The 26,389-nt window shown below is 39.4% G+C and overlaps 2 protein-coding genes and 3 pseudogenes across 4 annotated transcripts in view; 3 read left to right on the forward strand and 2 right to left on the reverse strand.

Annotated features, from left to right (window-relative positions):
- Positions 1–9,111: 9,111 nt before the first annotated feature.
- LOC120592905 (uncharacterized) lies at positions 9,112–9,230 on the forward strand (annotated as a pseudogene).
- Positions 9,231–10,350: 1,120 nt separating this feature from the next.
- LOC120604627 (uncharacterized) lies at positions 10,351–25,101 on the reverse strand. The gene is made up of 5 exons (XM_039865554.1): positions 25,087–25,101; positions 24,641–24,836; positions 24,233–24,579; positions 10,950–10,992; positions 10,351–10,475 (listed from the first exon to the last, which is right to left on the reverse strand). The coding sequence occupies exons 1-5, from the start codon at positions 25,099–25,101 to the stop codon at positions 10,393–10,395; spliced, it is 684 nt and encodes a 227-aa protein (XP_039721488.1). The 3' UTR covers positions 10,351–10,392.
- Positions 15,174–15,292, forward strand: LOC120598187 (uncharacterized; annotated as a pseudogene).
- Positions 16,619–19,081, reverse strand: LOC120581978 (60S ribosomal protein L26-like; annotated as a pseudogene).
- TJP2 (tight junction protein 2) overlaps positions 24,434–26,389 on the forward strand; it is a 102,077-nt gene continuing 100,121 nt past the window's right edge. The window contains exon 1 of one of the 3 annotated variants that reach the window (XM_039836098.1): positions 24,434–24,627. The gene's annotated coding sequence lies outside the window, so the exon portion shown is untranslated. Of the gene's footprint in view, positions 24,628–24,825; positions 24,845–26,389 lie in introns of those variants that run through there. The other 2 variants (XM_039836272.1, XM_039836187.1) reach the window with 2 other exon arrangements.

Below are 26,389 nucleotides of genomic sequence, written 5' to 3' on the forward strand. Positions count from 1 at the left end.
CACAAATTGGAAGAATTAATATTGTTAAAATGTCCATAATGCCCGAAGTAATCTATAAAATCAGTGCAATCTCTATCAAAATTACAATGGCATTTTTCACAAAAAGAGAAAAAAACAATTCTAATATTTGCATAGAACCAGAAAAGACCCCAATACCAAAGAAATCTTGAGAAAGAAAAACAAAAGTGGAGGCCTCATGATTACTGAATTCAAACTATACCATAAAGCTATAGTAATCAAAACATGGTATTGGCATAAAATAGACACATAGAATTGAGAGTCCAGAAATAAACCCGTACATATCTGGTCTGTTTATGACAAAGAGCAAAGAATATACAATAGGAAAAAGGTAATCTTTTAATAGCCAAATGCAAAAGAATGAAACTGAACCCCTATCTTATACCATATACAAAAATCTACTCAAAATGAATTAGAAACAAACCTAAGACCTGAAACCATAAGACTCTTAAGGAAAAAAAACAGGGGATAACTCCTAAACATTGGTCTTGGCAATGATTTTTTGGATTTGACACCAAAGAGAAGGCAACAAAAGCAAAAGTAAACAACTGGGACTACATCAAATTAAAAAGCTTTGCACAGCAGAAGAAAACAGCAACGAAATGAAAAGGCAACCAATGGAATAGAAGAAAATATTTACAAATGACATATCTGATAAGGAGTCAATATACAAAAATATAAGGAACTCATACAATTCAATAGCAAAAAAAAAAAAACACACAACAATTAAAAATGGGCAAAGGGCCAAAACAGATCTTTTTCCAAAGAAGATACAGAAATGGCCAAAGGGTACATGAAAAGATGCTCAACATCACTAATCATCAGGGAAATGCAAATCAAAACCACAATGAGATATCACCTCACACCAGTTAGAATGGCCATCATCAAAAAGACAAAAGATAACAAGTGTTGGAGAGCATGTAGAGAAAAGGAGGCCCTCGCACATTGCTGATGAGAATGTAAACTGGTACAGCAACCATGGAAAACAGTGAAGTTCCTCAAGAAATTAAAAATAAAACTACCATATATGATCCAGCAATTTCACTTCTAGATATATATCTAAAGGAAATGAAACCATTATTTCAAAGAGAGCTCTGCAACCCTATGTTTATTGCAGCATTATTCACAATAGCTAAGACATGGAAACAACCTAAATGTCCATTGATGGATGACTGGTAAAGAAAAGGTGGCGTGTGCTCACATACATGCATGCGCGCGCGCGCGCACACACACACACACACACACACACACACACAGAGGAATGTTATTTAGCCTTTAAAAAGAAGGAAATCCTGTCATTTATAATTACATAGGTAAGCCTGTAGGGCTTTATGTTGAGTAAAATAAGCCAGACAGAGCAAGACAGTTACTGTATGGTGTCATGTGTATGTGGAATCCAGAAATTAGGTGGGTGGGTAGGTAGGTAGATGATAGATAGATAGATAGATAGAATAGATAGATAGATAGATAATTTTTTTTTTTTTTTTAATTTAGAACAGTAGAAAAGTGTTTGCCAGGGACTGGGAGATGGAATAGGGAGAGATTGGTAAGAAGGTACAAACTTTCAGTAATAAAAAAAAAAAAAAGAATATTTCCATTCTTATAAAGACAATAAATTAGAATTAGAGTTTAAGCCTATAAACCAGAACAGATTTATTGAGCTGTTTACTAAAGATTTATTTAAACTGTTGAAGAAAATACATCTACCTAACAGGAAAATTGGTTCCCAAAGACTTTCTTCACAAACCATTGTATCTCCCATCTATCTTTCTAAGGGCTCTTTCATTTTTCTAAAAATTATTTATTCTGCCCCAAGTGGCCTACATCCCTCATCTTCTTCCCTGATGAAAATGTTATATAAACTCTCAAATCTCACTGCTTTTTGGGTATTCACTTTTTCTCCTGTAATGCTCCCATCCACATATTTAAAAATGATAAATTTGTATAGCTCTTCTCCTGTTGATTTGCTTGTTGTCAGTTTATTTCATAGACCCGCTATCAAACCTAAGAATGTGTAGGGAAAGTGTTTCCTCCCTTACAATAATATCATACACAGTAGTTTCATTGCCCTAAAAATCCTCTGTGCTCTGCCTTTATAACTTTTAAAAGTATAAGGGCTCCTGAGATATATTTTTTTAAGGATGAGAACCACTGCAGTTCTATCCTACTAGCAATCCTGCAATCCCATTCTGATTTTCCAAATCTCTAGAATTGGCATGAGACATCGATTCCAGAGTCTGCAATTCTTCAGGACCCTCACTACATCTAGCTGTCATCAAGGACCCTCTCCCCATTTGAACTTCCCATTTTTTCCTCCCCTTTTAAGGGTGCTTTGGTCCTTTTTATCCAAATTTTGTGTAACAACTTCATGGTCCTGCTTCCTCCCAATCTAACAGCCAGTCCCTTTAAACCCAAAGGGACCATTCTGTATGCTACAGGGGATGGAAGAGGGAAGAGATAAGAACCTTCTTATTTGTTCTCAGAGCATGTTAGCCACAAAATAATGGGCCTTTCCAAGGATCTGACTCCTTTCCCCTAACCGGGTGTGTACCCAACCCTGTGAGGAGTTGGGGAGCAGGAAAACAAACCCTGACTCCTGCTCTGGGTAAGGGGCTTTACCCTGCTAGGTTTCCTGACAATGCTTCTGATAAGGGCTTCCTGCCTCAGTAGGTTCATGGTCTGAAAAGCAAGAATGGCCTAGAGTGGGTGGGTTCTTTCACAGATTTTAGAAAAGAAGGTGAGGAAAGTTGAAAGATTGCAGAACGCCATAAAAGCATCACAGTGAACATTTTTCCAGAAATCTCTTGCAATATAAGTGGAGTTCAGCCTCCATCCCTTCACAACTGACCCAGTCCTCATCATTGTGATTTGTGACCACTATGTGGAGGCAAACTCCAGCTTTTTCCTCTCTCAGAGTTTTTTCACCAATGTTTAAAAAAGTTTTTCCCAGACCGCCATGCCCAAGGTAAAAAGTACAAGCCCTACAAAGAGGCAAAATTATTAGACTCTCAAGGTGAGTTCGTTCACCAAGCAAAACCCTGGACTAACTCTAGGACAGAAATCTGCATCTTTGACCAAATCCCCAAGGGGATTCTTATGTGGACTAAAATCTGAGCCTTTCAGCAGAAGGGAAATCAGGGGCCTTAGAGATGCTAAGAGAGTTTATTTGAGAAACCTTGGAAGAGGGTGGATTCTGAAAAGGAGGAGAATCCAGATCTTTCCTTTCTTCCTGCTCAGAGAGGGGGCTGACAATATCAATTATTTCCTGCAGGCTGCCAGCCACCTCTGGTGAAAGGAAGTGGTTGGGGCAAGGAAGAGATGGAGGAAGTTGGAACTAGGCATTACTAATATCCTCCCTACCCCTCATCCCCTTTTCGCTTCCCCCAAGACTGGCACTGGGACCAAGAAAAACTCCAGAGGTTGGAGGTTGGGCAAGTGGATACTTCCGTTGCTGGCTCTAGGAGTGCGTCAGTGACAAGGAGACCTGAAAAAAAAGAAATTACTAGGGCAGCTTGAAAAGGAGGGAAGATTTCCAGGGGTTTTGTGAAGCAGGTCAATACTCCTTGAAAAAACATTCAGGGCTGCATTTGGCTGCAATCCTACAAATACATTCTTCTCTAAGATCGGATACACCAGTTTAGAAAAAAATAAACGGTATTCATAATAGTAGTAATCATGAGTGTCAGTAGTGTTGAAACTTTCTGGAACCCTTTCCTGAGTTGCTTAATGCCCAGAAAAGGAAAATAACAGTATTTAGTAGCCATAAATTATAGGATCAGTTCACTGAGCTAGTGAGGTGATGAGCCAGGGCTTGTTAATTGGTTTTGTTTTGGTCTTTCTAATTAGGTATTGGGGGGTGTGGGGGAATGTGGGGGTGTGTGTGTGTATTTTCATGACTTTTTTTTTTTTTTGCCTCTGGCTCTTCCTGATTAAAAGAAAAAACTTTAAAGAGGTAGGAAGTAACAAAAGCCCCTGATGAATCTGTGTTTATGTTAAAATTTGCCTTAGTAAACCTGAGACAAAGAAACTGTTAGGGAGCGGAGTTAGAAGGGGGGAGGGTCCTATTGCAGCATTTTCATGGTTTTGACGCAGGACAAGGCAAAGTCCTTCGAGTGGGGGAAGACTCAAGCTCTGCACTAAGGGAGAAGAGGGTTCTTGGCGGAGAGTGTAGAACGAATTCAAACACATGCCAAAGTTAGAGTCAAAAGAAAAGTTTACTAGAGAAGGGGTAAGACTCCATAGACAGAGCATGGTCTCCTCTCAGAGGCAGAGAGTGAGAGCTTAAGAGAGACTCAGAAGGACAGAGACAATAAGGACAAGGACAGTGAGTGAGACAAAGTAAAGACACAGAGTAAAGGCACTGTAAAGGACCAAGAGGAAGACGCTGAGAGGGACCCCAAGTGTTCGAATTCAGTTTATATATCATTCTTTAGTTCCTGTGAGTTAAAGTTTAAAGACTTTGTTTACCCATTTTCTTTGATATGGACATACAGTGAGGAAGGATAAGAGTATGTTGTAGCCTAAAAAGCCTGCTGGCAATTCCCAGCCTTTAATCAATAGGTTCCCTATAGTTTTAGCCATAGGGAATGAACGATTTTAGTTTGTGTAGGGCAACCACTTAAAGACCGTTGTTCCTGTTTCTTCACAGGTGTAGGAAATGGGTTGTTAGCAATCCCAAGCAGAAATCTTTCTTTGTTCTGCAAGTGTCCTCATGGTCTGGCTGCAGGCTGATAATTATATAGCAGTCTCTGAGCATAGCTTGATTTAACATTTTAGTTCCGTTGCATTCTCCCTACGTTACATATGGTGGGCTAAGTGCTAGTGTTCAATAAGTCACTGCTGATTTTCCACTAATTATTGTGATAAATACAACTTGGAATTAAAATCTAGATGTGTAAGTACAAGTACATAGAAGAATGTTAAGCAACTATACTTTCCATTCTTACGGCAAAAAAATTTTTTAAAACCTTAAAAATTGTCATGCCTAGAATTTCCCAGCTTGCGTTCAACTTTAAGATTCTATAATTTTATGTATCCATTTGGGAATAACTTTGGTTTTGAAATAGATAAGCAAACAAACAAAACAAGATGAACTGTTAATTTGCAAGAGAGCAAAAAAATTCAGGAGAGGCATCTCTTAGCTTTAAATTTAAAAATGCTTTGTCAATGTGATTCATGATGCTGGGGTTGTTATTAAATTACTTATCTAGTAAAGCCTTGCCTTTTCTAATTGAAAGGATAGCTTTCCAGGTCCTTATCCCTGCCAATATCTGCTGTACAATCGTAAATTTGACGAAGAGCTGTAGAAATGGCTTTAGTTAACCTAAACTGAGTTCACTGTGCAAATAAAATGTGGCAGTGCCAGGGAACCAACCCCGGGCAGAGTGGCGTGCTGGTAAATATGTAATAAACAGTTCTCCAAGGGGTCAGTGCCCTGATTTGTAGAGTTTACCAATTTCCGTAGTGTAAATACACCTCCCATAGCGGGTGGGGTAACTAATTTGATCTAGTTTGCCCAGAACTCTCCCAGCATTAGCACTGAATGTGCTGAATCCCAGGGAACTCCTCATTTCCCAGGAAACAGGATGGTTGCTCACCTAAATGGCTGGTATCAAGCTGCCAACATGACATCACTGAACATGGAGTTTGGAAGTGACGTACATATCATGTAAGCCTGTGAGGAACAGCCTCTAGCACACCACTGCCTGGCAAGTTCTTGGCCAATTAGAGGGGTGTTAGCATGGCCAAGTTGTTGTTCATATCATCTCTCAATTTATTACTGCCACTCTATTGGCTTCCTGGAGCTACCATAACAAAGTACCACAGACTGCTGATGTAAAGCACAGAAATGTGTTGTTTCGTGGTTCTGGAGGCCAGAAGACTGAAATCAAAGTGTGGACAAGGTACTCTTTTGATGGCTCTAAGGAAGAATTTGTTCCATGCCTTTCTCTTAGCTTCTGGTGTCATTCCTTGGCTTGCAGCTGCATAACTCAGATCTCTATCTCCACAGTCACATGGCATTCTCCCTTCTATGTCTCTGTCTTCACACAGCCTTCTCCTAAGGACACTAGTCATACTGGATTAGGTGCCCATGCTCCTACTCTAGTAGGACCTCACCTTAATTTAACTAATAACTCTGCAGTGACCAAATGTTCAAATAAGCTTACATTCTGAGGTACTACTGGTTAACACTGCAACATTTCTTTTATGGGGGGACACACTTAACCCATAACAACTCCCTCTAACAATATAACAATATTGATTAGGTCTTGGTTCAATGTCTTAGAAACATAGGAGTTCTTAAACTTCAATCTATTTTAAATATTTTGCCATATATACATGTAATTGAATAAACAAACAAATAAATAAGATTTGCCAATTGTAGAATTCTCTGACTCAATTAAAAAATGCTTTGTATCTACGTTCAAAAAGCCAGAGCGTTCCTATACTCTAATAATGAAGTGTTAGAAAAAGAAGTGGAAAAAATAATGCTTTTTGCAATTATAACAAAAAGAATAAAATATCTAGGAATAAATTTAACGAAACATGTGAAGGACCTATATAATGAAAACTATAAGACCCTATTAAAAGAAATTGAAGAAGATTCAAAGAAATGAAAAGATATTCTGTGTTCTTAGATTGGAAGAATCAACACAGTTAAAATGACCATGTTACCTAAAGCATTATACAAATTTAATGCAATCCTCATCAAAATCCCGTTGGCATTTTTTAAAGAAATAGAACAAAAAATCATCAGATTTGTATGGAAGCACAAAAGACTCCAAATTGCCAAAGCCATCCTGAGAAAAAAGAACGAGGCTGGAGGCATCACTCGGCCCGCCTTCAAATTATACTATAAAGTGACAGTAATCAAAATGGCATGGTTTTGACAGAAAAACAGACACACGGATCAGTGGAACAGAATCGAGAATCCAGAAGTAAACCCATGTTTATATGGGCAAATATTTTTTGGCAAAAGAGCCAAAAATATACTGTGGAGAAAGGAAAGCCTCTTCAATAAATAGTGCTGGGGAAACTGGAAAGCCACCTGCAAAAGAATGAAACTAGACTGTTGTCTATCACCACACACCAAAATTAACTCAAAATGGATTAAGAACCTGAATAAAAGACCTGAAACAACAAAATGTATAGAAGAAAACAGGAATTAAACTCAAGGACCTTGGACTTAAAGAGGATTTTATTAATTTGACCTCAAAGCCAAGGGAAGTAAAAGTAAAAATAAATGAACGGGGCCACGTCAAACTAAAAAGCTTCCACACAGCAAAAGAAATCATCAACAAAGTAAAGAGACAACCACCCGAATGGGAAAATATATTTCCAAACAATGCCTCTGATAAGGGCCTAATATCTAAAAGATACAAAGAACTCATACAACTCAATAACAACAACAAAAAAAACAAATGATCCAATCAAGAAATGGGCAGAGGACCTGAACAGACACTTCTCCCTAGAGGACATACAAATGGCTAACAAATATTTGAAAAGATGCTCAACATCATTAGTTATTAGTGAAATGCAAATCAAAACCAAAATGAGATACCATCTCACACCTGTTAGAATAGCTATAATCAACAGGACATTAATAACAAATGTTGGAGAGGATGCGGAGAAAAAGAAATCTTCATACACTGTTGGTGGGACTGCAAATTGGTACAGCCACTATGGAAAACAGTATGGAGAGTCCTCAAAAAATTAAGACTTGATCTACCATATGTTCCAGCAATCCCTCTACTGGGTATTTACCCCAAAGACTTGAAAACCCATATTCAAAAAGATATTTGCCCACCGGTGTTCATGGCAGCACTATTCATGGTGGCCAGGACATGGAAGCAACCAAAGTGTCCTTCAACAGATGATTGGCTAAGGAAACTGTGGTACATATATACAATGGAATATTACTCAGCCATAAGAAGAGATGAAATATTGCCATTTGCAACAACATGGATGGACCTCGAGATAGTCATGCTAAGCAAAATAAGCCAGACAGAAAAAGTTGAAAATCACATGATATCACTTATATGTAGGATATAAACTTAAAAGCAACAAATGAACAGGACAAACAAACAGAGACTCATGGACATGGACTATAGACTAGTGGTAACCAGAGGGTAGAGGGAAGGGGGAGGGGGAGGGGAGAGGTAGACAGGGAAAAGGGGGTCAAATATGTGGAGATAGAAATCTAACTATGGGAGGTGAACACACAGTATAAATATATATGCCTTACTGTTAAAGTGTACAGCTGAAATTTATTGGATTTCATTAACCAATGTCACCATAAAAAAAAAATAAATAAAAAGACAGTTTAAAAAAAAAGCTTTGTTAGCAATCTACAGATTCAATGCAATCCATATGAAAATATCAATGGCATTTTTCTAGAACTACAACAAATAATCCTCAAATTTCTACGGGACCACAAATGACTCTAAATAGACAGAACAATATTGAGAAAGAAGAGCAAAGTTGGAGGAATCATGTACCTGGTATTAAACTATACTGCAAGCCTATACTAATCAAAACAGCATGGTACTGGCACAAAAACAGGCACATAGATCAATGGAAGAGAATAGAGAACTCAGAAATAAACTCATGCCTATATGGTCAACTAATCTATGACAAAGGAGGCAAAAATATACAATGAAGTAGAGACAGTCTCTTCAATAAATGATTTGGGGAAAATGAACAAATATATGCAAAAAAAAAAAATGAAACTAGATCACTTTATTACACCATATAAAAAAATACTCTAAATAGATAAAGACTTAAATGTAAGACCTGAAGTCAGAAAACTTCTAGAAGAAAACATAGGCAGTAAATTTTTTGATATTGCTGTTAGCAATATTTTTTTGGATATGTATCCTCAGGCAAGTGAAACAAAATCAAAAATAAACAAATGGGACCACATCAAGCTAAAAAATTTTGCACAGTGGAGCAAACCATCCACAAAATGAAAAGACAACCTACTGAATGGGAGAAGACATTTGCCAATGATACACCTGATAAGGGGTTAATATCCAAAATATATAAGGAACTCATACAACACACAAAAAAATCAAATTTAAAAATGGGCAAAGAGTCTATGGCCATGCTACCCTGAACGAGCCCAATCCCATCTGATCTCGGAAGCTAAGCAGGGTTGGGCCTGGTTAGTACTCGGATGGGAGACCACCTAGGAAGACCAGGCGCATCAGGCGTAAAAATAAATAAATGAATGAATGAATGAATGAATGAATGAATAAATAAATAAATAAGAGATTGTATGCTGACAGGTTCCTTGCAATCTGTGAGGTCAACCAAGGGTTGCCTTGCCTAAAAATAAAAAAAAAGAGAGAGAGAGAGAGAGAGAGCCTGAATATACATTTCTTCAAAGAGGAAATACGGATGGCCAATAGACATGAAAATATGCTCAACATCACTAATCATCACAGAAATACAAATCAAAACTATGAGATATCACTGCACACTTGTGAGAATAGCTATCACCGATGCTTAAATCAACAAATAACCAATATTGGCAAGGATGTGGAGAAAAGGGAATCCTCAGGCACCATTGGTGGAATTGTAAACTGGTGCAGCCACTATGGAAAACAGTATAGCAGCTCCTCAAAAAATTAAAAATTGAGCTACCATATTATCCAGCAATTCCACTTCTGGGTATTTATCTGGATATTTATCTAAAACACTAATTTGAAAAGATATATGTACCCTATGTTCATTGCAGCATTATTTATAATACTCAAGATATGGAATCCATAAAAAAGAATGAAATCTTACCATTTATGGTGACATGGATAGACCTAGAGGGTATTATGATAAGTGAAATAAGTCAGACAGAGCAAGACAAATACCATATGATTTCATTTACATGTGGAATCTAAAAATCAAAATAAATGAACAAAACAGAAACAGACTCATAGATACAGAAAATAAGTTGATGGTCTCCAGATGGGAGGGTGGTTAGGGGGCTGGATGAAAAAGGTGAAGGGATTAAGAAGTACCAACTGGTAGTTATAAAATAGTCAGGAGGTATAAAGTACAGCATAGGGAACATAGTCAATAACATTGTAATAATCATGTACGGTGTCAGGTGGGTCTTAGACTTACCACAGTGATCACTTTGTAAGGTATATAAATGTCTAATTGCTATGTTGTAAACCTGAAACTAATATAATATTGTATGCCAACTGTAATTGAAAAATAAATTTAAAATGATAAGAGAAAAAGTGCTTTTTTAGAATTATTTATGAGTGGTGAGAATGAGGATAAATTTTCATTTTCTTACACTTACCTGTATTACTTGGTTTTTTTTAGCCATATAATTTCTACATTTTGGCGATTTGTGATGGGTTTGGATCTTCAGAGAAGTGAAGCACGCCAGATTATTCTATTTGTGCTGGGAAGATGATCACTAGGAGCCAAGCTGATGGAACACAATGGGACTCATGGAAAACAACACAGAATACAGAGAAGTCACAGAAAGGCCAGAACTGAGAAGGGGAAGATAAACTCTGAAAGTGAACTCAGAGATTCTCCCAGCTCCAGCATCTTCCCAAGTAAATCTCACTGGTTCTATGGGAATAAAAGAATTCTTTGGCCAAGGAGATCTGGTACACACAGCAATCTCTCTCTTCCACTTGCAAAGTTACAATACACACATCTCAGAAATCCTTCAGTACAGAGGCCTGTCTAGCCTAGAATTTCCCAGACATCTGGATTTAGAACTGCGCCCTCCCTTTTTTTGCAGAGCACCTATCGTATCTATTGGAACTGGTGTTTTACGCTGCTCTAGTACAATTCTCATTTTATAATACAAAAATTGAGACCCAGAAGCGTGAACTGGAGGTCACACAACCAGTCCTAGGCAAAGCTAGGACAAAAACCTAGTCTTCCTGGTCATTGATTTGTTACCATACCTGCTATTTCCTGCGTTTCTTCCTGCTCAGTGTTGGTGAGGCTCTGTTGGGAGTATTGGGAAGAGAAAGATAAGTTGGATATTCTCATAGGATTTAAGAAAAAAGGAGTTAAGCTACACTTAGAGCAATAGAACTATATTTGTTTTGGACAGTTGTTTGGGTGTTTTTTGTTGCTATTTTGGTTTGAGTTTTTGTTTGTTTTTTGATATCTATGATAATTCTCAAGTAATTTAAACAAATTTTTTAAAATGTTTATTCACTTGGTTGCTCCTTCATAATACAGAAATCAGCCAAGTTTTGTGCACGAGAAATTGCAGCTTGCATGTTGAGTCTCTACTTTATCTCCATCTAATCTTCCACTGGCCACTAGTAGAACCCTCCCATGAGACATATGTCTGTGCTGACGAAGACCAGATGGTAGGGTTTCCTGTGGACCAAAACGGATTTTTGTTTCTATACTAACTTGAAGCCAAACACTGACAAAGCTCTGCTTTCCCCAGTTTCAGTATCTACTTATCAGAATCTCTCTTTTTTCTGTGATGACACAAAATGAACATTTGCCTTCTTGACTCCTTCAAAAATTTCAGCAAGCCTAAGGGCTCAATCAGATAAATACAGACAGGGCTATCTCTTCTCTCTGTTGATGGGCACCTGTCATGAAGTCACACTTGCCACCATCGTGTTTCGGCACCACACAGCCACCAGCACCCACACCTAGAGCTGAGAAACAATAGCCTCAATAAAGCATCTAGATGTGGAGAGGGTAACGTGCCGGAGGCACATATAAGTCATTCTGACAAATTCACTTTGAGCACCTATTGTGCACACTGTCACACTCCTCTCAAAGTCGACAGAAAGAGAGGCAGAGGCATACATGACTTTGATCTAAAACTCAGAATAGTGCTTGAAAAAAGGCTTAAAATAAAATACCATATGAGCTCAAGGAAATTAACAATTGCTTTGATTTAGGGGAAAGTCGGAGGAGAAGGCTTCGAAGGATGAGTACAATTGTGGCAGGTGGAGAGGGGTGGAGGATAAAGGCACGCCAAGAAAGGGGTCAGCTGAAGGGAGAAGTGGAGGCACTCTGGGTAGGGGGAAGATTTTAGCAGAAGTGAACCAGGAAAAACATGGATCCAATAAATAAGTAGAGAAGTCTGTTGCTGGAGTTGGAGAGCATTGGGTGGACGGGGGAAGGAAAAGATAGATAGGGGCTAGATTGTAGAGGCCGTGAATCTGTAGATAAGGAGTTGGATTACACTCCTGTATCCCTGCTCCATACACTGATTTTGGGGAAGGAGGAGACATTCATATAAATTACATGGCTTTATTAATTATTGTACTGGAACTTTTACATTCAAAGAAATTAAGATGTCATGCCATCTATTAAATCTGTACCTTCTATCACAATTAGTAAAAAGCCACGGCTAGTTTGAATAATTTTTTAAAATTGTTATTCATGGTGTTGGATTGCTTATGACTTAACATTTTTATCAAGTCTTATATGAGGCTTTGACATGCAGAGAAATTAGGAAGTTTTTTCTCAGACTCAATCTATTTATGTAACATTCTATGGTTAGCATTTAATTATTTCTTCTCTTTTTAAAAAGTGTTTGTTTTTCTTCTAAACATGGAGAATTTGGAGGTATGGGAAATAATATCAGATCTATGTTTTAAAAAGATAACCCAGATAACTGTAAAGTCATTGTTTATGATGAATTGGATTAGATGGAGAGAAACTGGAGGTGAAAATACTAATTTGAGACCTAGCTTACTTGCTTGCTTTCATTTGTTCCTTCGGAAAATCTTTAGGAGTATTTACAATGTGCCAGGCACTATTCTGGGCATCACAAATATAAGAGTGAAGACAATTTTGAAACACTTGGTCTCCTGGAGCTTCCTTTCTTCTAAGGAAATATAGGCAACAGATACATGAATCCATACTGTCAGGTATTGATAAGTACTAAGAAGGAAAATGAAGTAGGTGAGAAGGATAGAACATGCTGGGTGGAGCTCTTTTTCTTTGTTTTTTTTTTTTATTGTGGTAAAATGTACATTACATAAAGTTTACTTGCTAACCATTCTTCAGTGTACAATTCATTGACATTAAGAACATTCACATTGTTGTACAACCATAACCATCATCCATCTTCAGAAATTGTTCGGATGGAGCTCTTTTTGAGAGTAGTTGAAAGCTTCTTAACACAGTAGCCTCTGAGCAGAAGCCAGAATGAAGAGTGAGAGCAGGCTTTGAGCTCAGGGAAGCATAGTCCAGGCCCTGGAAATGGTAGGACTATCACAATAGCCTAGGTGAGAGCTGATACAATAAGGTTTAGTGTGGCTGAAACCCCATCCCCAGAGTACAAAGGAGAATTACTTTCTCTTGGAAGTAATTCATTTAGTAGAAAGGCCAACGCAGACCCAGGAAGAGAGAGACAATTCAGTGCTAAGCACAAGATCTTTAATCCTGGAGAGGATTTCATATCTGCCCTGGGATCCTGCATCAAAGAGCACTTGGTGGTTGTGCATGCAAATTTATGAACATGTGAAGTCTACTGATTTCCATTTTGAGTTACAGGACTTTCTTTCATCAGATATGAATAAGGAGTCATGAGTTTCCTTTGGAATGTCCTTTGGCCTATTGGTATGTTTCGCCTGCTACAGGAGCAGTTAATCATACATTATGAAGTACATTCCTTTTTTTCTGGTTACAGAGGACAACAGGGAAATGCCTGTATCTCCTCTATTTGGTCAACAGAAATACCTTCAAACCTTAATCCATTCGACCAATCTAATAATTTTATGATCCATGAAAACTTTGTGTGTTCTGCATTCTGCACCTGATTCTTATTCAATGAAAGATCCAAATCATGACTTCTGACTTATCAGGATATTTGAAAAATGAACTTGCTGTAGTACAATGTACAGGGGTCACAAAACCAAGTCCTGTGCCACAGCCACGTAAAAGAAATTAGGATATACATGAAAGAATGTGTTCTCCTTTTACTCTTCTAAGTTGTCTTGCCTGAAAACTTGCAGAGAAACTTGTTTGCCTTAGGTGGATACTTGTTTTATTGATAAGAAAAGCAATAAGGAGAAATGGAGTTGTTCTGTCTGTAAGGAGGGGCGGCCCTTATAAATATAGGCAGAGCCAGTGCAAATTCGTAGTGTAAGAATTTGGGGGTGCATATAATGAGTTTGCAAAATTTTCTACAAGGCTGATACAGCACGCAACAGTGAGGGTACGATATAGTATATGTTTTTGCAGGGAAAGCAGAAACTCAATCGTTTATAAGTGTCACGACTGCAATCTGATATGCTGAATAACCCATTAATAACTGCTCATCTCCCTGAGGTTTAATGTAATTAATTTATTAATTTTATTCAATAAATTTACTAATTTTATTTCCCTAAGGTCCACCATCCTTTAAAACACTTGGGCTGTATGTTTTGGAACTGAGTTTTTCAAACATATGGTATACATACTGTATAGCATGACATAATACTTCCAGAAGAATCGGAGGGGCACTCCATGATCAAACCCATGGATATATCCCCAGTGAAATGCATGAATATTTATATCAAGTAGAATAAGACCATAAATAGACTTACATCATCAGTTCAGGTCAGATATTGCTTCCATTAGTTCAAACACAAAACTTTTGGTTTCTGAGACAAAGTTTTGAAACTACAGAATTGTGACTAAGGAATTGTGAATCTATATAAACTTCCTGTGCATAATTCTAAAAAGCAAAGAATTGCTTGAACCAATCTTATAAGTGGCTACAATGTTATGAATCAAGAATCTGGATCTGAGAAGGAATGAATTACTCAACATCACATCCCTCCCTACACAGTGGATGTGTCTGTAATCGGAGGTCCTTTGTTGGAGGGTATTCAGTGTATATTGGTGAGACCTGAAAACACATAAGCAAGAACTAATATGCATTTTCTGGGTGTTTTTATCTGGCTAACCAGAAGGCAGAAACCCTATGAATCATATCCAGCAAGGCAGGTGTAAGCCACAGACAACAGATATCTCCCAAGTGAGTTTGAAAGGATCTTATTACCCCAGATCCTAAGGGGGTTGTTGCCTTGTTGCCTTGGGAACCACAGGTAAGGATAATTAACTCAGCTCATTTTAGTGACTCTTCAGTTCTTGATACATTTTTGGCAGACATGGCTGCTTAACAGCTGCCAGAACCACAGTCAAAACATATTTCTTCAGTCTATGGCCATGCCACCCTGAATGTGCCTGATCTCGTCTGATCTTGGAAGCTAAGCAGCGTTGGGCCTGGTTAGTACTTGGATGGGAGACCACCTAGGAATATCAGGTGCTGTAGGCATTAAAAAAAACAACAACAACAAATTTCTTCTGGAAGTTTAATGTGACACCTGTGGCTGCTCCATTTCTGAGGGATTGTGTGGACCATGCGCTCCAAACAGGCCACACACTGGACTACCTCTGGTTTCCAGCTCATGGGTTTCAGATTAGCAAGTGCAAGGCAAAGCAACCTGGACAATGTGATTTGTAGGATGGCTTGGGAGCCAGGTAAGTAACCTTTTGTTTTTTTCTCACTGTATTTACTAGTAAAGGAACCTATAGAATTTTGTTGACAGTAGCAATTAGTCAGACCAGGAAATTAATATTTTACTTTTGACTTATTATTCATATAGGAAATCATACCATGATAAGACAATTCCATTTTTCAATTCAACACATGTTATTTATTAAGTACATATTATGTGTCACTGTGCCAGACGTAAGCTTCATCTGCAAAGAGTTTAGAGGCTAGAGTATGTTTGTGGCTGTACGTTGAGATAACTAGGAATAGCTTTAGGACCCAATTTTGACAAATATAAGCAGAAAAGCTTATAAGAAAGTTTATAGGTAGACTCAGGTAGTGGACTTTTGCGTACACTATACACTAGATGCCTGAAGGTGAAGGAACCATCTTGGACCTATAAGAATCAAAACCCAAGGCAAAGACGGCAAGGCAGAAAGACTGGTAAAGCTTTGTCTCATTTTTTCTCTTAGAGTTGCTATACCCAAACTGGACTGTCTGCCTCCAAATAAATATTTTGTGTTGCGAAATAAATGAAGGCCCATCTTGTTTGGCCAATGTGGCTGAGATTTTGTTTTTTGTAATCAGTCATTATCCTGATACAACTTTCTAGGGTTTTTTTCTATGTATATAGATATATAATTTCTAACACTAAAAATAATCTATGAAGCAGGTAATATTATCCTCATTTTTAAAAGGGAGAACAGGTTCAAGTAGGTCCAGTGAACTTACTCCAGTCGTACAACTAGAAAGTGACCACACTGGGACATGTGCCCAGGTCTGTGGGACTCCAATGCCCATGCTCTTTCTCCTGTACCACGTGCCTCTCTCTAGAGTTCTTGGATTTGGCAGAGGAAGAGACTCCTCCAAGTCCCTTTTTTATTTTTTATTTTATTTTTTAGGCAAGGGAACCCTTGGTTGACCTCACAGATTGCAAGGACCTTATCAGCTTACAATCCCTTATTTTTTAAATTTTTTACACGTACAGCACCTGGTCTTCCTAGGTGGTCTCCCATCCAAAGGTGGTCTCCCATCCAAGTACTAACCAGGCCCGATCCTGCTTAATTTCCGAGATCAGACGAGATCTGACTTGTTCAGGGTAGCATGGCCGTAGACCCTCCAAATCTCTTTTAAAAGTACATATTGTTAGACCTTGAACCAACGGACTTAACAAGCATTTATTAAAAAGAAAAATGTGTTTAGCTCAGATCCTAGGGCTTTTCATGTTTTTCCTTTTTGCACAATTGTTTTCGGCCTCTGTTCATCTGCATGCAGAGCTGCAGCTGTTCTAACACACTACTTATGATTTTGCTTTTTGCAGCTAACAATAGTATTTCTTGATGTTTCTATACATCTCACAATATTTTAAATTAAAAAAATACTGAATGCAATCTGTAAAATGAGAAAAGGAGGGAGGATCAATCTGTTATCACTACCCCAAATAAAACTTAGTTTGCATTTGGTTTAGTTTTGTTCTTGTCCTTTTGCCTATGCATTTCAGTTTTGCATAGTGGTAACCAAAGTTTGTGCATTTTGTATTCTGTCATTTACATTTAATATTACACTATAATTATAATCCACAAGCTCTGTGAGAGCAAAACCTTCAGTTTTTGTTCATCATTGTGTCTCCTGTGCTTAGCAGGAAACAGTGAATATTTGTTGACTGAATAAATATTGCTATATACTTCATAGTTAACATATATATGCCCACGTAATGTTCCTTATAGTGAGTATGACAATTTACTTAACTTTCCCTTAATTGTTGGATATTTCCATTGTTTTCGATTTTTGGTCTTATGAATAATGTATTGATAAAACGTTTTGTGCATATAGTTTTCTCTGAATTTGTACTATTGTCTTAAGATAGAGATCCCAGGGTAAAATGACAGGGTCAAATGATTTCGGCATTTTTTACAAGTCTTGATGCATTTTACAAAAATGCTTTTTGACAGGCAGGAGCAGTTTACAATGGCAATACCAATGTAGCAGTTTCACCACACCTTCACTTGCTCTGGTTTATTTATTCTTTTTTCATTTTAACAGTTTTTAATGAACACTGTATGTAAGATTGCTTTATTTCTGCATCTTCTCAATTGTTTCTTATATTTGCCCTTTTCCTTTCCTAGGTGAGATTTGGCTTTTATGTTCAAGGATATTTTTTGTGGTCTTTGTCCAGCTATAGTCTAGTGATAATCACCTTCCTGGGGTCAATGCCCACATGAATAGTTGTGCAATTACTCTTTTCTTGATGCACTTGTTCAATGTAAATGACATATTTCTTCCTGTAAATCTGGACTACTTTGGCAATTTGCTGCTCTTTGTAGTGTCCTCGCACAGCCTGAATTTTATCATCCTTTCGGGGCATGGACTGATCATTGTACTTCTATCTTAGATCTTTGGAAAGAGAAGACATAATCTTCCTGTGGATGTGGGACAGTACACTGAAATGCCTTTTATGGTTCTTGCTCTATTCAGAAGTTACAAAAGGATCGAACTTCATATTGGCTGCAGTCACTTCAGCGATGGCTGCTTTTATTGTTTTTAAATGGTTGCTACTGATTTAAGTGGAAGAATCCCTTAACGAATTAGCATGCTTATGTAATCTCGGTTTAGTGTCACAGGCATATTATATCAAATAAGTATCCATTAAAATGTGAGCCCATTATTGGTCATGTTGTTAATACACCAACCATTACCTGATGCATAACAAGCACAGGCACCATTCAGCTGTATCTCAGCCTCTAATTTCTCTGAGTGGGCATGCATCTGGCCTATACCATATCGGTAGTGATTATTACAAAACTATTATTTTATTGTTTAGAGCTTTTTGAGCATCCTAATGAGAAAGATGGTTTTTACATTAGATACTCTAAGTAACCATATCCTTTTCTTCTATAATGTCATTCAATGAATTTATCTCTATTCATATTTCTCTATTTCTATCTCCATTTTTCTCCTTGAAAATTCATAGGCAATCCCAGCTTCAGGGGAACTATACTTATCATGTGTGTTTAAAATTAATATTCACTAGAAGCTTAACTAAAACCACAGTGATCTTTGGACTGTTAACAAGTGATCAACACAAAGTACTATTTCTTTATGGGCTGTTTGTCAGAGTCCAAATAAGTAATGTTGAATGCCATAAAGCAAGCAGTGTGCCTCTTAATTGATATTTTCTTAGAAAAACTTCCAAAGTTTTGGCCATAGAAACAATGAATCTAGAAGTAACCCCTGGCTTTTCACAGAGTTATAAATTGCACAACTTAAGGTACCATAACAAAGTAGGTGGACTATAAAGTGTGTTAAAAGGGATCGAAGTAATTAACCCAGTGACTGCTGAGAGAAGAGAAGGAAACATTTTTGGCTACTCCTTTTGCCTTTCCTCTCAACACCATGACTGGTAGCTACACTTGAGGTGGAGAGAAGGTGGGGCTGCTGTCTGCCTTGGCCCTATGTAAAAGGGACCTGGGATTCAAGTGGAAGAATTCCTTAATCAATTGGCATGCATATTGAGGGATCTCCAGGCCCCTCAGCAGCCCTGCCTTCAGGCCAGGACAGGTGTGACTAGGGATGAGGCCAGGGTAGAGTGTTGAAACAGCACTCAGCAGGCTTGTGACCCATGCAACCATGATTCTGAGAGCTGCAGCTGTCCCCAATCTTCAGGAAGTACCAGGGTGCTGAGACCAAGACCTCTTACCAAGTCCCTATTGAGACAGATGTTCTCCATCCTCTTAAGATCACTTCAAGTGTCAACCAGAAGATATCAGGCAGATCTTCTAGTCCACCTCACATTTGTTTTACTTTTGCATTTGATTAAATTCAAAACAGCACCCAAAAAGTGCAGTCTTCATCACCATTTTCCCATTCCCCTAAATCACAGCCTTTTTCACGCACCTTTCCTGTTAACCACTGCTGCCAAGATGCGGAGCATCCTTCCAGCCTTTTTTTTTACTCATTTACATATGCATGCATGTATTTAATTAATAAACAGGTTCATACATATGTATTGTTCTGCAACTTGCTTTTTTCCTTAACAATGGATCTTGGAGAATTTTGCATATTGGTTCATATAGACTAGCTTACTGTTTTTAACTGTTGGAGAACATTCCTCAGTCAGTAGATACACCTTAAAAAGTTATGACCCCCAGTTCAGACAAAGCCAAGAAAGACATCCAGATGTCATTTCAATTCAACTCTAACCCCCTAAATTTTATACAGGAAAAATTTCAAAGATACAAAGTAGTAGAAAGAATAGCTCAGCGAACAACTTCAGAATACTTAGAAGGCAAAACCCCTGAATAACATGGGATGATATATGTATTTCCATAGTGGATAAAAAGAAGAATCACTCTTGTTGTCAAAAAATTCTGATCTTGTAATAATCTGACATTTTATCTCCAAAGTTCACTAAAAAAGTAATTGTCTGCCTAGAGAGTGGGCATTGTTTTATTCAAAGAAAAATTTAGAATCAAATATGGAAATGGAATATTACATAGCAGTAAAATTGGATGAAATATATAGCTATAGTCAACAACCTGAATAAATCTTAGAAATATAATTTGCAATGAAAAGAGCTGGTTGCACAAAACTACGTACAGTGTGATTCTATTCTTATAAACTCAAAAGAAGCAAATCTATATAATACATTGTTATGAAGATTACATGTTTGGTAAACCTTTCTTTTCACTTGACTGCATAATTTAAGATAGTGATTACCTTGAAATGGATGGAGAAGAGGGGGACTTAGGATTTGGTTTGTGTGGCATGGTCAAAAGCATTGGCAATGTTCTATCTGTTCTATCGATCATGTGGCCGGTTCATGTATTCATTTTATCGTATGCTCCCAAGCTCATATAGATGTTACATATATTATTTTGTATGTATCAACAATTACATAATAAAATTTTATAAGTGAAAATAAAAGCTAAACTTACAAAATAGAATAGCAAAACATGTAAAATTAAAGCCTAAAGAAGAACCGGGGTCTGAAATTTGTACCCTTAACTAATTGAATATTCATCGTGGAACCAAAACAAACCTCTGAATCGTCCACACAGAAAACTACTCTGAAAGGGACCCAAATAAATATCACACATTGTATGGATGTGCCATTGTTTACCCAGCCATTCTTTTGATGGCATTTAATTTTAATTTCTTTTGCTATTCCAACACAGAGGCATATACATTCTTAAAATACTTCTTTCAATACTGGTATGAGTATTGAGGGTAGGGGATAGATACCTATAAATGGAGTTGTTGAGTCAAAGAGTGAGGAGACTGAGGCTGAGACTCTGAGAAGTTAAACACAAAACTCAGGATGACATAGGCAGCAGTAGCAAAGTCAAGACTAGGAACAAGGCTCTTTCTGGAGCTCTGTGGTGCACCTACTGCAGGTAAAGAAATCACCTGTCTTATCAAGGCAAGTGCCCCTCTTTAGACCATGATTTGACCCTTTTCCCAACTTGTCTGGCCTGCAGGTGAAGCACAGTATCACTTTCAGAACCTCAGAACACAAGAGCTCCCAGTCACAAGAGGCCACAGAATGGGGCTTTGTCTTCCAGGAAGGCAAGATGGTTTCTCGGGGACTGCCTTGGTGCCAGTGGCAGGGAGGGAAACTCTGCTGAGCTGTAAGTCAGAACCCAGAGTTCTTGCCCCATTTTTTCACGGCACTGCCCCTGTGGCCCATGGAAGAGTCTTTTTATTCCTCTGAGTAATTTTTAAATGTTTAGTCTTCAGAGTGGAAATGTTTATTAGTTACTGAAAATGCCGTTCTGCTGGTTACAGGAAAGCACAAAGGAATACATACAGCATGTACCCAGAATGAAAAGAGTGGGTGGGAAAAACAAAGATCATGTCAGTTACCAGATATGGCAGCCAAAGTCTCTTTCTTCCTACCTGAATCCATTCAAAGAAAATTCAAAATCCAAGTCTTCCTTGAAATGTTCATTTTGGATACAGAAAGTAATTAAACTGGTGTTTTATTTTGTGTGCATGCATATATAAAATAAATATGCCAACACATGTAGTAGCAACTCCATATACTAGATTAAATCAGTGGCATGGATGAAAACATTTAAACATTTTTCCTAATTTTTAACTAACTTAGGGAATATCAAGTTTCCCCAAATATCTCATCATTTTTTAGTGGTTGGCTTGAATCAGGACCCAAACAAGAAATACATATTGCATTTCGCTGACATTACTTGTCTTTTTTTAATCTACAGCTTTCTCCCCCATCATTTTTAATGCCTTGCTACTTGTAGGGGAGAGTCAGTCATTTGTCTTTTCAAGTTTCCCACATTCTGGATTTTGTTCATCATAACCCAATAGTAGTATTGTTTCACATTCCTTTATTCAAGTAGTTCCTATAAATTGGCAGTTGGATCTAGAAGCTTGATCAGACTCGGGGTTGCTTTTTTTGGCAAGAATGTGTCATTTGTGGTGTGTATTTCCATCAGATGGCACATAGTGTCTGGTGATATTTTCTGTGATGTTAGTGTCCATTGATAACCACTGCCTTGATCCATTATTTTATTAGGGTTTTGGAAAATGCTGATATTCAAAGTTTGTCATTATTTATAGGCTAAAATAATTTTCTCACCAACTATTTAGTTATCCTGAGATACACAGTTTGTATATGTCTTAGGCTGGTTTTCCCAGGAAGCAGAGCCTTGAGACATGAGTTTTATTAGGGTGCATGGTCCTAGGGAAAGAAGTGAGGGACTGGGAAGCAGAGAGAGCAATTCAAGGGAGCTTCACTCAATAGGCTGCTTCAGGCACCTGATTGGTTGATTCTGTGTGACTTGATTTCTGAGAAGTGATATAGACTGAGTCTCAGGATAGTCTACCCTGGGGAAAAAGGGAGGAATATTTACCAGCTTCTATCTCCCACTGGTGTTAGGTTAGACGGTGAAACATTAATTCGCCCACCCCTCAGGGTGGTGTATGCATGGGCACCTAGCTTCCGTGGATCCCCACACTGCCTTTAACAAAGAAGTGCTAGGGTGGGAGATAGAAGATGAGGCTATTTCAAGTTATTCCTGCATGAAGCTAGATAGAGGCCACTGTAGGTATTTTGAGGAAAACAGACCTTGAATTTTTTTTTTAAAGAAAAAATGTATCATGAGTTCTAAATGATCATTTCAATTCAAATTTAATACTGCTTAACTTCTTTGATTTTATATTTCTCTTTAATACTGACAAATCTTGACTGTTAAGGACATTAACATAATTACTTATTATTAATATTATGATTATTGAAAAGCAGTTGTTTTTTTTAACATTCTCTTCATCCTCAGTGTATATATCTAAGGGATGTAGAGTCAAATAATCATACTTTAAAGTCACCTGACACAATTTTCCTTTACATGATTAAGCCATAAAGTTGATACTCACATTCGTTACATTTTGCTTTTGCTTTTTAAATTTTTGATTTTTTAAATAATTATGTAAAATTGACATCATTCCAAAGTCAAATCTACAAAACAAGATATAGTCAGAGAAGTCTAGCTTCTATCCTAGTATCCTTTCATTAAAAAAACAAGCAAATGCATGTATGTTTGTGTTTCTCCTTTCTTAAACAGTGGCATACCATATACACCTTTACTCATCTTACTAACACTTTGTTTCTGACAAACTACTGTTCATCATTTTAAAAAAAATTGTACTGTCTTTTAGGCTCAATCTTCTCACTTCTGGGAATAACTTGCTGATAGGTACCCCTAGAAGTCTAAAGTGAGTGAACTTAAGTTTTCTAAGAAGCACTGTTATTCATTCCATTAGTCCTGGCAAAGGTTTGTGTAGGGAGGAGGGAAGGAGGATTTGGCAGTCATAAACAAAGCTGTCTAGAAAAAAGGAGGGCATGACCCTCCCAGGAATTTTTCTTATTGTGGTAAAATATACATAACAAAATCGACCATTTAAAGCAATTTCAAGCATACAACTCAGGGGCATTAAGCACATTCACATTGCTGTGCACCCAACACCACCATCCACCTCCAGAACTTTTTCATCATCCTTAACTGAAACTTTGAACGCATTAAACAATAACTCCTCATTACCTTCCCAGAATATTTAACAAGACTAAATGGAAGGAGCACCTGCTTGCCAGGTGCAGTTGGGCACTAGGAAGATTCTGCCCTCCCGGCTAAGCAGGGAATCTGGTTGTGACTAAGCAGACTCTCGGGTTAGCAAGCACTCCCGCCCTCACCTATTGTCCCAGCGGGAGGAACCGGTATTTCCGGATTGGGGCCTCAGACTGTGCGATCCCGGCTAAGGGTGAGGTTGGTGGGGGAGGAGAACGGAAACTGATCACAAAAGTTAACTTTCCACCAAAATTCCTAACCTGCTTCCCATCCCGCCCCCAACAAAACAAAGACCACAACACCACCAAACACACAATGGGCGAGGACCATCCCTCCCGTGGTGTTTTGAAGCTGGCGGAGGTACCCCCTTCTTTGCGCATACCCCAGGAGAGGATTAGAAAGCCGACCTGGGCACAAATAAAGCAGCACAGCGCATTCCGCTCGCCGTGGGTACAAAGAAAGCTCCACACGGTTTTGCAGAGAAGGCAAAAAGCAAGGCATTGGACGCGCTGGCTGAAGTGACTAGGCGGTCCTAGCGGCCGCAGTCTCTGCCCCACCGCTGGGTGGCGTGTGTGAGGACTCCCCTGCCCCAGTCTTTCCCGACGTCTGAAAGTAGTGATAAGGGGCAGCTCCTTACCCCGGGCTCGCGCATTCTCGGGGGTCTCGAGGAAGCAGGTGACAGCCACTGCCCACCTCCGTCCCCTCCGGGACTCCTCTCTCTGCCTCGCCGCCGCCCAACTCCCCCCTGCCCCCACCTTGGATTTTTTTTTCTTTCTCCTAAACCTCCAAACAGGAAATAGATTGAGTCACAATAATACACAGGAGCGGCCGCAGAGGCCACTCGCGCCCGCCCATTCCCGGGGCAGCCTCCCGCACTCTGGATCCCGCGAGGCGCCGCCAGACACGCGCACGGGGAGCGCAGGCGACAGCGGCCCAGCAGCTGGCGCCGCGTCGGAGCGCGCCCAAGCGCCGCCGAGAGCCGCCCTTACCCTGAGCCCCACTCGGCAGATCGCGGCCGCCACCCGCCTCCAGGCGAGTACTGCACCCTCCTCCCTCTCCCTCCCCAGCCGGGAGCGCGGGCCCGGCGTCCGGGCGCTGCCAGCCGCGCAGTCGGACAAGAGCCGCCGCGGGTGCAGCAGCCCGGGCTCAGGCGTCGCCAGGAGACCTCCCTCCTGCCCCGAATTTGGCAAGGGAGCGATTCGCTGGGTGTCGCGGGGCGCTTGCACCCTGGTTCTGTCGTGCTACGGAGGTGAGGGCCAGAGCGGATAAATGCGAGTTGATGCATCCCCCCGCTCCACTTCTCTGGGTTTACTTTATCGGACATTGATTTTTTTTCCCCCCTCTGGGGGATACTTAGCTGACTTGCTTTTCCGTCCCCCCTGAGGGACGACAGCACATCATAGAGTTTCTCTTAAGGAATCGTCTGGAAGTGGGTTCGAGCAAGCACCTGGGGCAGCTCCAGGTACCTGGGAGCCACTTTCTTTTTCCTACCTGGCCTTGCGCCATCTCCCCTGAGGTATGGGAACCGCCTCACTTCCTGTTGAGCTTCTCTTTAACCAGATTTAAAGGGCCTCTGAGTTTCTGTTGGCACAGCTAGCGTTTGCTGTACTATCTGGAGGGGGCGGGGGCTGGTGTCTAGGGTTTACGCGGGTCGAGGGTTAATTGAAACCAGGTGGGGCTGCCTGAGCTGCCAACTGAGTTTCAGCGGCGGGGCTTGAAAACTCCGCACACCTGAGAAACTGACTACAGTCCCGGAGGTGCTCGCATGCCCCTTAGCCCGTAGATTGCGAATCTGTGCCTCCTTAGAGAACTTTTTCCCCCCATTTTCTGACCTCTTTGTAAGGGAGGGGCCGAGCTTATCAACCTGCTGGGCGTTGTCAGTTTTCCAGGGCCGCACTGCAAGGTTCTTCTATAGGGAACCCAGTCAAAACTGAGTTTGAAATCTTTATGTTGGATAAAGGCCACTGAATTCCAGGCATTCTTCGAGCTTGAGAAGGGTATTTTCAAGACTGTTTTGAAGTCTGCATGAGCCCTTTCTGCGAAACTGCCTCTCTGTCAGCTATCCTCTTAGTCTGGAGCTACCTACTCCCCTAGGTGGATGGTACTCTTGGGAGCCCCCTTCGGTCAGGCCTAACACCCAGGTTTCTCAACGCATTTTTGCAAATGGTGGTTGGTAGGTGACTTAAGTCCTTAACCAGTTCGCTTGAAAGATAAGATCAACTCTTTGTGTTTCCTGGTGAGAGGGCCTGGTTCTAGATGATTAGACTGATAGGGTGACATTCTGTTTACTTTCAAGTGCCCTAGGGACTTGGTGCTTCAAGTGAGACCCACGGTCCAGCGGTGGCATCACCTGCAGATCTCTTAAAAATACAGGATTTTAGGTCTCATACTGACCTGCTGAATCAAGATTGCCTAGGGAATCATTTGCATATTTACATTTGCAAAGACCCAGCCTAGGTTTTCCATCTAATGTAAAAAAGTAATTTTGCGTTTCCGTTCAGTCTTACGTTTGAACCTTCTTTTTTGCCACACTAGGACAAATTCATTAGGCTCATGGGTCACAGCCCTTCCCCACCTGGGTGGCAGGCTCCTTAGCAAGATTCAGACATGTGGTTAGCATAATAACTTGTTTTTTGTTTCTCTATACTTTTATTCTTTTACTGTTATTATGATACACACATAAAATTTACCATTTTAACCATTTCAAAGTGTACAATTCAGTGGCATTAAGAACATTCAATGTTGTGCAACCAACACCATTATCCATTTCCAGAACTTTTCCATCGGTCCAAAT

Source organism: Pteropus medius, unplaced genomic scaffold (assembly GCF_902729225.1).
Source record: "Pteropus medius unplaced genomic scaffold, Ma_sr-lr_union100, whole genome shotgun sequence".
In the NCBI taxonomy this organism is placed as follows: Eukaryota; Metazoa; Chordata; class Mammalia; order Chiroptera; family Pteropodidae; genus Pteropus; species Pteropus medius.

What these genes read in the sequence shown, in the direction of transcription:
- LOC120604627 (XM_039865554.1), bottom strand. An exon ending in GGGGAGGGAGAGGGAGGAGG is followed by an intron (nt 24,580 to 24,640) that starts GTGCAGTACTCG and finishes GCTCAGGGTAAG; the next exon opens with GGCGGCTCTCGGCGGCGCTT. An exon ending in AGAAACGCAGGAAATAGCAG is followed by an intron (nt 10,476 to 10,949) that starts GTATGGTAACAA and finishes GTTTTCCATGAG; the next exon opens with TCCCATTGTGTTCCATCAGC.